Genomic DNA, 12801 nt, shown 5'->3' with positions numbered 1-12801 from the left:
GAGGCAGCATTTAAAGAGGTGTGGACTTCTTTGACTCCTGAACTACTCCAAAACCTTGCTGAAAGTGTTCCAAAGAGGCTCAAAGACTGTCTGAAACAGAAGAGAAATGCAACAAAATAGTGAGTGAGGTGGTAAGTGTTATTTCCTTTCGTTTTAGTGACGTTTCTTATTATTTTCTTTTCATAACTTGACTATCTATGCTGACTATATATCTATAGGTACTACAGTATACACATGACTCTGGACCCTAATAGCCTCAGATAATGAGTATACAGTATAAAAAAAATTTGTGGTGAAAGTTGTTGGCTGGGAACACATCCCCCTATTTAGTATTTATATTAATTCTTATGGGGAAACTTGCCCCGATATTTGAAAATTTTATATTTGCAATGACTTTTAGGAGCACTTCCCCTGCAATAACCAGGATATTCCTGTACTGTACTTTGAGATTAACCTGTTTATGATTTACTATGCTATGCGTACTGTAGTGTCTGTTTCTATTTACTTGTTGAATGTAATCATTCTCTAGCAATTTCTCAACAGGATAATAATAATTATAATTTTTTTGTAATATTTATTTTAACATCTTAACAAAATTACCCTTTTATTTATCTACAGTACTGTATTACAACTGATCAAGTTTTAATATATCATTCATGTTGAGGAATTTGCATATCAGCAAAGTGTTCTCAATACAATACAATACATTATGAATATATTTAATGTGCCATCAGACAAAAATATACAATCCCGAGTATGTTTGTGTTGAACAATATACAGTATAAAGTGGAGGTATTGTTGAAACGCTTTCCTCTACAATAATAAAATAATTTCATACCAAAGCAGCATATACAAAGATGTAGCACAGTGTATGTTGTAATGAAGAAGCCCCTCCTTTTATTTTTTAATCTGAGACACATTGCTTAGGAACTTAATATATGAAGGGAAAAAAATAGTTCTGAATACATGAACTGTACAGCCATCAGAGAAAAAATAAGAAATAATAGGTATTCATATCACAGGAAATATTTCAATTACTGTATACTTACTTCTCTCTCAACTCCCAGAAACACAGATCAAAATCATGGAGAAATAAATAAAATCACAATATACCAAAGACATCAATATTTCAATCTGACTTTCAGTGTTGGGTCTTTCAACTCTTAACTAAACACCATTTTGTCAGAAAATATTTGTATGAGTGAGACATATTTTTATATGCAAGTAAATCACAACATGATCAGTACAATATATTTCTTTATTATGAAAATACATGGTTCAACACTATACTTGCATACTTACAGATAGTAGAATGTAAATATTTTGAAGTATGAAGACCCTTTAAGTCTCACAGTCATAAAACTGGTCTTCAGAGTCACTCATATTCTCCTCTTGTTGTTGCAGTGACTCAACACTATTAAGAAAAGAAAACAGCCTTAGAAAATCTACTGTAGCTATCACCGACATTTAACAATACTGTGGCCTTAATATCGACATCTCACACTGTCATAGAATTAATCTTCAACTTCACTCACATTCTTTTCATGTAGCTCGATTGTTGTGGTGACTCAACACTGTTAAGACAGGAAAATAGATAGAAGATCTAACTTTAATTGTGACACTTACTAAACAATACTGTTCTGTACCTTATATATAATGTGGATATATCAACTTTTAAATTATTGTATTCATGACGGACTAATATGTTGCTTCAGAAAGATGACTGATAATACAGTACTAATCTTACAAGTATATTTACAGTATGTCACAATGAAACTTCATTACCCCTTGAATTCTGTCCAAGCTCTAAGTTTTCATTAATAATTTTTTAAGTTTTCTTGAATCCACAGAGAGAAAATCTTTGGTCTTCAGGACAACCTCAATAGAATACTGCATATGGTCTAATTTTACCCAGAGTTTACTTTCTCAGATGACACTTACTCTTGTCCTTCAGATGTACAGTATTCTTGCAAAAGGTTCTTCAGTTCACCCAGAAGAGGATTGAGGGATGAAGGCTCAGGAGCGGAAGGTTGTCGCCTCTTTTGTCTTCCAGTAAGTGAACCTTTTACTATCTCTTGTACAACTGTATCTAGGTCCTTATCACTGAACTGGTGGGAAATCTGTAAACCACAAAGGTCAAGTTTTCTCCACAAAATCTCAACAAATCAGAATGACATATCTTAAGCCAGTGAAAATTTTAACTTTTTTCTAAACAAATCATTTGTCAAAGTAGTATTTAAATACAATTGCATAAAAACTCATGATTGACAGTACAATACCATTTATATTTATTAAAGCACGCTATTCAAATACACTGACATAACACACTACTAATGATATCGTACCAAGTGAAGACAATGAGGGAAGTTTTTATGTTCCCGCTCAACAGCGAGATGCTGATTGAAATTTCTGTGCGGGGACAAATAATGTGGGCATCCTGGAATCTGACAGGCGTTGCGCAGTAATCCCAGACGCTCATCATACCTAAAAATAAACGAATAAACAACCTATACTTGTGCTAATTATCAATGGGCAATTAAGTCTTCTCAAATAATATAAAATTTTAATACCAAGTTCTTATTTTATTAACTGCAATACTGTACTGGACTGTAGTTTCAAAATCTGGATCATCAGGAAAACCCTCAATAATTTTATTTTTGTAAATTCGGATTGTTAGATACCAGTAATTAATTCTTTTAAAACAAAAATAATATTGCTCTTAACATTGATATAGAAAAGAAGACAGTGTCATAACTGTGGTGAGGCAGCAGCTGAGACAATCCATACAAATAATGAATGAGAGATAAGCAATGGTGACTGAAGCTGGCTAATTCACTCATAAAATACAGTGTGTCAACCATTATATGCAATACTGTACAGGACTACTTATCGGGGAATCCTCGAGTCCAGGCAAAACCTCCTATCATTACCCTGGGTTATTCCCTTGGAGAAATAGATTACCCTTCCCTTCACCATGCCATCAGCTTCAAACAAGGGGTACACTACACTGATAAAATGAAGGTCAAAGTAGCCTAAACCATAAAACTAAAGTATTAAATCATCATGGTAACTACATTGTCACCATCAGCACCACTATCACCACCATCCTTATTTACTGAACTCGTAGGAGACCTGTAAGCAATGACTAATATTTTCCATAGACTCTCACAACTAACTCCAACACCACTAACTCCAACACCACTAACTCCATCACCACTAACTCCAGCACCATCTATTATTAAACTTACCTGTAAATGCGACTAAATGTTTCTTCGGTGACTTCTATCCCTTTGGCCTGAGCTGCTTCTATTATCTGCTTCTGTTTCAAGGGCATTACCAGTGGGCTGTGTAGAACTGTGTAAGCCTTATGCCACTCTGCTTCAGCACACTCCTGACCCTAATGGTAAAGTATTTATATAAACAATACCATACCCTTCCATCTATCTGTTATATTGTTCTCAATTTCTTTTTCTTTTTCACATACAGTATATAATAGTATAACCCACTCAGGTAATTCCTACAATACCGGTAGGGTTAAGTTATGATTTAATTGGATAAAATGGAGATTCCCTCACCCAAACTCTCAGGGCAAAACATCCTTTACATTACAGTACATGTATCTATTTTCTCTAACATATTACCAGCATTGGTCAATGACTGCATATCATGTAATATATGTTGATTACTCTTATATCAGACAGAAGCTCATCTTACGACATACATACCTCTTTTAACAGAGATTCCTTCAAAGTCTTTGTGTTTTCTTGAATTACTTTCTTCTTGATAAATTCCATGGCTTCTTCAGTTGTGTCAAGATCTTTTGAAAGACGTTCCTTAGAACTATGATGTTGAAGAGCCTCATTCACATACCGCAGAACCTATAAAAAATTAATTTTTACCAACTTTCTCTAAAGAAAGTCAATCATTATTTGCCAAACTGCACACATTACTGTACTCCCCCTCTCTAAGGTGGATCATAACAATGACAATTTTCAATTACTTATATAAATACCTGTACAAATATCTCATGAAGATTAGCATCTCTCACTACAAAATAAAAAGATTGAAAATTTTATACCTGTGATGGGTCACTGGCTTCTTTAATACTATCATTGGGAACTCCCATTTCCTCAGCCCATGCATGGAAGGATTTAATTTTGACATATCCACAACTTCCATAATTACTCAGCTTCTTTACCTGAAAATTAATATACAGTATTTATCAACATTATTTCATTAACTCAGTCACACCTTTTAAAATCAACAATATTCACTTTTTAAGTTTCTGATAAATGTTTATACACAAACACACACACACACAAAATACTATCTGCCCAACTCTGTGCAATGTGTTTGGAAATGAACACAATGTACAGCAGCTTTGGTTAAGTTGTCAAGGAATCACAAATGGTGATCACAATTGTTCGTTCATTTAAGATACATGTACCGGGTAGTTTAATTTTCTTGTGTGTGTACATAAATAATAATAGTAGCTTTTACTTTTGTAGCCTTTTTCCACTAAAATGAAGCACAGCAGAAATCAACAACAAAAACATTTTCCTCATCATTTACTGATCTTATTCAATTTTTCTTACTGCTGTAACAGATGTCTTCTTATATGGTGTTAACATCACAAATAATAACAATGTACTGTACTGTAATAATTTACACTACATATGGTAAAGTAAAGGAACAGAGAATTGCTCTTTAAGCTGAAGAGACTTGGTGTAAGGAAAATTGGTGTGTGCCTACTTGAGAATAATCTATAATTACATGAAGATAAGGCATCCATGCTTATCTCGCCTGATAATTAAAAACCATAATGCCAACCTAACATAACTTGAACCCCCGGGTAGCATTGGGATGTTTAATCATCAGGAGAAATAACTTTGTGTAATCCCTTTGTAATGCACGCTTCAAGCTGCAGCCAATAATTATTCCTTGTTAAGCACACCAAAGAAGCTAGCATACCCATATATATCATATCTAAACAAAGATACAGCACAGAATAATCAAAACATTGCACCATATGAAGATCAGGCACCCCAGCTTATTTCACCTAATTTAACCCTGCCAGGTAGTGCTAGTGGTGAATCATTAGATGAAATAAGCTGGGGTGCCTGATCTTCACATGATCCAATACACTGTATACCCGATATTTACTAGTTGAATATTCATGATTTAAGTTACTTGAAAAGGTATATCTATTAGGGTACTGTATAGTGTGCCAACCTCAGTCAATTCTGGACAAACAGTCGGGATAGTGGAGGAAATGTGTACAGAGCTTTGTAACTACTGTACAGTATACACATCCTAATCTGCCTGAATTTATCTAGTTGACTCGGTATATTTGGTTTTTATAAATACAATTTAAAATTCAAGATAAGGTTAAGATATTGAACATAACTGTACAAAGGAACACTGAACTGTACAGCATTTGTTATAAAATAACTGTTACAACATCCATTCACCACCTACACCATTTCTTTGTTATTGTTTGGCTTCATAAGCAGGAAAGTTTAATTATAATAATAAAAAAGACCATGTAAGTGAAGCGAAGGACTAACATTGTTGGTATGGCACTCCAAGTTGACCACTTTTTCACCACTGGCAACATACTGTATATGGCTAACACTGCCTTGTTTGGGGCTCCAGTCAGGAAACACTTGGCTATGTTGCAGTACTCATCAATGAGTAATGCAATGAAATTTTTTGATGATTCATATAGGTAGCAGCACACAGCTGTTAAGCTAAATGTGCTTACAAAAACCACACAGTACCAACATTCCATAATTATCTTGAAACAACAAATCACTGGTCATAATGTAGGAAGACTCTTAATATAATTTATTAGGGTAAAAATAAGCTCATGAAGTGGCTCTGGTAATCGCTGCTCTACTGTACAAACCCTAAGATTTAGACTCGTGAAGCTAAAGCAGTAATCACCGATACATTATTCTGTCCACATATGCTTCGGATTCACAAGTCTGAATCTCGGGGTTCGTGGAGCAGCAGAAAAGAGACAGGATTTTTGTTTGCAACTGTACACTTATAATTTCTACAATATTCTAAAAAATAAATTTAATCTTAGTAATGCAATATCCATTATTGTACGTACTGTATGTGATTTTTGTCCAGGCTTATGATATTCTGCAAATGTATGGTAGGTATCAGGTAATTTGATATACAGTACTGTACTAAATACTTACTACTGTAGATAATTTTTCTCATTTACAACTTGATGTACAGTTAACCTACCTTTTCCATGTTGATGTTTAGAGCTATTTCTTCAAGAAGCTTCCCAGATAAGGGTGATATTAGGGTAGAAATGTGAGCCTTAAAGGAACTTCTCAGGTCATCGATGGAGTAAAACATTTCTACTAGGTTACCCTGGGCCGACTTGAAAGTATCAATTATATTCTAGAAGAAAAAATTATGCAATTACCCGATATGTACAGTGGTATACATAATTCAGTGCATGTGATGAGCCTTCACTACCCAAATAGTATTTTTTTTTATCATTGCCACCATTTGTCAACCTAATAGCCAGTCAAGTAGTCAGTCTGTTCCCTGTTATGCACATCTGTTCTCTGTTACGACCTTCACATACCTTTTTACATCTGACCTGGGGAGCAAACCTTGACTACCCTAGACAGGACCTTAAGCTTTGGATCACAGGGTCTGGACCAAGTAATGGACTAAGACTAATTATACTGATCAATGTGTTTCGAGATTAAAGTCGAGATAATCATTATTCTATTGCTGTACAGTACCTTACATTAGAGTACAAGAAAAAAAATCTTCTGTTTTTCTCCAGAAACTAAGTGAACATAGACAATTAGTTAATCTGGTCAGTTTGGCTTGCAGCCACTTTCCACTGACAATATACTATATATGTATATACATGATCTATGGTCATCTGGAAGTAGTTAGGAATAAGGTTTTCAAGGCCATTCATTTAAATTTTAAATATTAACTGTGCAACATGTGTACGTAACAAAGAAAAGGCCAACTGCCGGAATGGCTAGTACAGTAAGCTGAAGATGTGAAAATGATAATTAAAATTGAATCAAATTAATCTGCAAAAAAATTTCTGTAGAGGGAGTTTTAACATAATTTAACTCATTTTATTCGTCATAATCACTCGTGAATTCTTTCGCAAAAAATCTTCCAAGAACTGTGCACCAGGAAGGTACACTCACACGATAAATTACTTTTACCCTTTTGGTTTAATGGATTTCAAACTCAACAATGCCTCTCCTATCATCTTGACAGGGTTGGTTAGCGTGATTATGATGTCAAAATATTCTGATCATATTTCATAACATAAGAATTCACAAAAAAGGAAATTGCACAATGACAAGTGAAGCCAAATAAGTAAGCCTTGTACAGAATTTTTCACCAATTTGTCATATTGTTTGAGATTGAAGGGGTAAAAGGATACTGTCAATTTAAGGCTATCATCAAATGTCAATAGCAAACATACAACTTAACAAATTCTACATAATTTATGCAATGACCATCACATGAAATACCAATATGGCCTTATGACCGGTTAAGAAGAGTGGATACAGCACACTGCAAAAATAAGCCGAGTAACCAGCATTACACTTGACGGCATCATTTTCTCAACTACTGGTATAAAGTTAGATACTGTACCAATTTATAGCTGGGTAGAATGAGGGTATCCTGTGATTGAACCAGCAATCCTTAGGACAGGAGGCAAACACCGTATCCAATCAGTCAAAGTACCTCAAATACGTAATAACATAAATCTAATTTTTCTGTATACGTGTGACTGACAGAGTACAATAATACAGTACCGGTACTTAAAATATTGATTATAAATAATATGATGGATTTTTCTTTTTATTTATTAAGTTGAATAACAATTTACAACAAATATATCTTACCTTTGAGTGTTTTTCCAACCAAGCCTTCTTTGTGACTGGATCATTGAGCTCACTAGCAAAGAAGTCTGTGTAAGGTGTGGCCTCTGATTCATTAACCTTGTAGTTTGAGAGGCAACGACCAATGAACTCTGCTAACATCAGTTTCAGAAGATTTATTGTTTCTGGCATTGTTAGTTTATCCTTTACCATACCAAGGAAGAACAATGGCTTTATGAATGATTCACATTTGAGGGTATGGCCATCAAACATTTCAGTGCTTTCAGTCATCAGAGCCTGCTTGGGATGTTTCAGAAGAGCTTTTACATAACGAAGTATTCCTCCTCGATCCATGTATATTTTAGCTGTTGCTAAAATATTTTTCAGTCGATCTTGGACAAATTCTGGGCGATCTTTGGGAGGATAATCGGTTATTGATTTCACCCAAGCACAGCCTAGAGCAGCAATGTGTGCATTATGGTCAATAATATGAGGATTTTTCAAGATACAAAATGTAGCCAACATAGCATACAGGTTGGAACGAACAAGAGGTTTTAAGACCCCAGCAGCACTCTCAGGCACAATAGGTATTATAGCATTGAAACGAGTTTTTTCATCGCTTTTTTGAAGTATTACATCTTTATCTGAAGCTCCAAACCCATCTTCATCACACTCAGCATAGGCTTCAATAGCTCTCTGACTAAGTATTGTAAAGGGTGTCACAAGCATATGTTTTATGCCAAAGGTCCATGGGTTGATCTGTGAGGCATCACGAACTGGTGCATACACTGGAATCCCTGTCATTGTGAAAGTTTTTAAAAAGTCAAACTTGTTCTCTTCAAATAGCAAATGAAAGTCTGAATCTTGCATATCCAGTAAGGTTGAGGTCATGGTGATCCTGCAGCAGTCATCAGGTGTTGGTTGTGGCAGTTGTAGGATGCTTGGTTTGGCTTTCTCATATAATTTAAGGAAAGCTTGAATGTCATCGCCATAGTCTTCTTGGCCATGACCTTTCATTTTTAAATTTCTTGTATCATATTTTCTAGTTGTGACTGTACTCTTTAGGATGGTTTCAGCAAGTTCTATTTCATTCTGATACTTACCTTCAATACCAATAACTGTCTTGCTCTGATTCATGAGTGTTGCATATTCTACTTCATACTTCTTCAAGTTTTTCTTCTGAAGCCGTTCCTTGACACTATTTCCATCACTCACTTCAGATTTCAGTTTATTCATCACATTCTTGAATAATGTCTCCATGAGGTCAAAGGTTTGTATAGGAACATGCTGCTTCTTACGGTGCTGTTGAAGTAAAACAGAGCTCCATTGACGGAACACCTGGTCTACCAATAAGTTTACAGATATTTCTTTAATTTCAATAGGTAATGTCTTTGGAGGTTCATCATTTACCTTAACTGTTAGTGGTGGAAGGTCTTCTGGGGATTCAGGAAAGTAATTCCACTCACCAAGATGAATTACTAGAGATTTGTCTAAACCTGGAAGTGTATAACCCTGGTAGTTCAGACTGAGAATTGCTCTTCCAACACTTAGTTCATTTCCAATGGACCTCATCTGCTCTTCAATTTCATTCATTTCTTTAGCCCAAAAAAGTGAAGGTACATTAGCACTTCCAGTGTGCATGAATGATCGTATGTCAATGCTGTAGTTGACAGGAAAACCATATCCAATACCAAGGAGATATACATCGACTCTCTTGCCTTGTGGTGCATTCATCAGACTAATTTCAGTGTCTGGTAAAGGTTCTCCACTTCCATGGTGACCATCTGTTATAATGAAGACTCGTATATATTTTTCAGAACAACTATCTACTTCTTCTCGAATTTTTTTTAATGCTGCAGTAAGATTTGTTCCACCACTTGAGAAATCTTCCTGGGTTAAGTAGTTAGCAGATCGCACAAACTTCACAAAGTGGTCAAACACGAAAATCTTGGTGTGTCCTGTAAAATGATAAAACACAGGTTTGAAGTAAGATACCACTGTATATTCCAAAATCATATCCAATTTATTTTCCTACTATTGACGTAGTGCTTAAGAGTTAAAGAATATGATATAATTTCACCTTTAGTAACAGGTACTGTAGTGGATATCTGTGTAGGGGATACTGAGGAAAACACCAGCAAACCATAGTAATGAATTGAAGGAATTTTTTTAACACAAAGGAAGGTAACAAGAGGTTTTAAAGTAAGTTAGTAATAACTAGAGAGCTACTGATATAGCGTTGTCAAAATCTTTACTTTTCTCGTTAGTTAAGCATAATTTCGAGTACAGTACAATAGTTTTCATGGTACATAACAATACAGAATCTGAACCTAAACTTTATTACAAGTATATGAAATTTTAACAAAAGAGATCAAATTTTACTCCTATATCCCTTATAAAATAATAATAATAATAGTAATTGTATTAGCATCTAAACTTATCCTATACAATAACAACATACCTTCAAGGTTATTCCTGATGTTATTCTCCCAGCCTGTAACTACATGTGACCAGAAAGAACACATAGAGCCTGACACATCTGCCATAAGAATGTTGAAAGCATCTTCATTCACAGACGTACTGGCAGATCTGAGGCGTGGAGGCATGGACCGAGGTGTTCGCAATAATGTGTGTCGTTGTCCATCGGTCTCTGTAGCCACAAAGAACTGTAAGTCTTCCTCTTGTTTGGACTCCATACTGGACTCTAGCAATAGAAAATGGGGAAAACTGTAAGAACAGCATCAAGCAGGGGTTCCTAAGCATTTTCCAGTGTGACTGCAAGTCATTACAGGCAGTCCCCGGGTTACATACAAGTTCCGGTCATACGGACGTACCGAAGTTGAAACACATGCCCTATGTGCATACCGTACACTTACAGAACAATGTTTAAAATCCCACTATATGACAGCCTAAGTCTTTAGACTTTATACATCTAAAATCACTTAATTTAGAGAAAGGAAAAAATAGGATTAAAAATACAGTAAGTGAAAATAAAAAATAAGTCATCAGATAAAGGTAATAGGCAGCTATCAAACAGGGAGATATTACCACCTAGGAAGATATTGGAAGTAGAATGTGTTGTCTAATGTGCGTGGGTGGGCTAATCCCCATATAAAAAATGTAAATTTAAAGTTTAATTTTATGGGACCTCGTTCTTAAGTTGGACCGCCCGTACAGTAGTATATATTTCGGTAAAAATCCATTTTAGGTCAAACAAGGAACTTCATACTTCTATATAGGGAAAAAGAGCTAAAAAAAATACAAAGAAAGTTATTCTTTTATGTTACCGTCGCAAATTTAAATAATTTTAGTATTTTAACCGATACTACCCCCCCCACCCAAAAAAAATTATATATGTATATTAAATAATAAATTAGCAGCAATATTGGTTGTTCAAAGTGGGCAGGGCTTTGAAGTAAAAGTAAAATGTGGGGTAAAATACTAAAATGAACACCAAACAATCCTTTGAAAACCTTATCTAACAGTTCCTAACTGGCAAAATGGTTAAGAATCGCTTTCGAGTTTATGGGTCCCTCCTCATCTGAACACGGAAAACACAAATAGGGTAAGTTTTTTATGGTTTTAGGATTTTTTATGTTAGGAAAGGTTAGGTATAGTTCTCAAGTGTGTTTGGTGTTGTCTTGTTTTTTCCCACATTTTCCCTGAACAGCATTTCAAAGCCCCGCCCACTTTGAACAACCAATAATTGCTGGTAATTGGAGGGGGGATTTCATATCGGTTAAAATGCTCGAAAAATCTTAATTTCCAATGGAAACCCTATAGAATAAATTACTTTTATTTGTTCCCTTTATACGTAGATGTTGGCAACTACTAAATATATACTCTTGGGGGCTTTCTCCCTGTATAAATTTTCGATAACGTATGAGAACATCACTACCACCAGATCAAGTCGTTCAATTATGTTCATTTTTTCCACAGATGTTCTTATCATTATACAGTAGTAAGTATTTTAAGAGGCGACAATATCTAGAACCTGACCTAACCAACCAAAGCGGTCCGACTAATTACCCAAATGTAGCCGCAATGAAGTCAAATGATGGTCGTACAAGCGTAAATCGGGCTGTGAATCACTTCTCGATTATTATTTGGTGTCATAAAGTCACAAAAAATTGATAAACTTAATTTAATCTGAGTTGTGTTGTGTTAGGTTAGGTTAGGTTAGGTACATGCACTCGATCTATTAACTCAGATTAAATTAAGTTTACCAATCTTTTGTGACTTCGTGACACCAAATACCAGTCGAGAAGTGATTGGCAGTCCGATTTATTCATGTAGGACCATTATTTGACTTCATTGCGGCTACATTTGGGTAATTAGTCGAACCCCAACCAAAGTAACCTAACCTCCTTGCTGGGGGGCAGGCCCTCTGCCATATGAAGCAGTAAATAATTACCAATGACTTCTCGTTCCAATGAAAGCAGTAAATATAAAAATTCTAAAAATTTAAATAAAAAGTTGTCACTTCTTTTAAAATATAAATATGAAGTTCTGTGGTGTACCTAAAACGACTCTTAACCTCACAAAGTTCTGTACATGATATTAAACACTAATAACTCAACTTTCAAACATATCATAATTATAACTCAACAAATGTATGCTTAAGAAAAATCTAATTTCAACAAAGTACATTTCAAGTTTCAACATACTGTACTGTTTATGAACTCCGTATTCAAGGCCGTTTTTAGTACAGGTATTGTACCCAAGGCTCTGTAATGCCTTACTTACTTTATTTGCTCATTACAACTGATATTACTGAAAAAGATCTGACAGTTTCATGTATATAAACAACTTTTCCTTTTGGACGACTGACCACACCAGTTTGCGTACGTGTTACAGGCTCAGCAAGGAACCTGTTGTTACTACAGGAGGATGGGAAGCACTACAATAGACG

General features: G+C 35.1%; 1 protein-coding gene across 1 annotated transcript; it reads right to left on the bottom strand.

Moving 5' to 3' along the window:
* Positions 1 to 1152: 1152 nt before the first annotated feature.
* Positions 1153 to 12759, bottom strand: LOC121870685. The gene is made up of 11 exons (XM_042372633.1): positions 12738 to 12759; positions 10351 to 10593; positions 7914 to 9847; positions 6259 to 6420; positions 4079 to 4198; positions 3726 to 3878; positions 3249 to 3397; positions 2346 to 2484; positions 1942 to 2120; positions 1536 to 1574; positions 1153 to 1414 (listed from the first exon to the last, which is right to left on the bottom strand). The coding sequence occupies exons 2-11, from the start codon at positions 10583 to 10585 to the stop codon at positions 1342 to 1344; spliced, it is 3183 nt and encodes a 1060-aa protein (XP_042228567.1). The 5' UTR covers positions 10586 to 10593; positions 12738 to 12759; the 3' UTR covers positions 1153 to 1341.
* Positions 12760 to 12801: the final 42 nt, after the last annotated feature.

This window comes from Homarus americanus, unplaced genomic scaffold (genome assembly GCF_018991925.1).
Source record: "Homarus americanus isolate GMGI-L3 unplaced genomic scaffold, GMGI_Hamer_2.0 scaffold56333, whole genome shotgun sequence".
In the NCBI taxonomy this organism is placed as follows: domain Eukaryota; kingdom Metazoa; phylum Arthropoda; class Malacostraca; order Decapoda; family Nephropidae; genus Homarus; species Homarus americanus.
The sequence above is the reverse complement of the archived record's forward strand: the minus strand, read 5'-3'. Positions and strand labels throughout refer to the sequence as shown.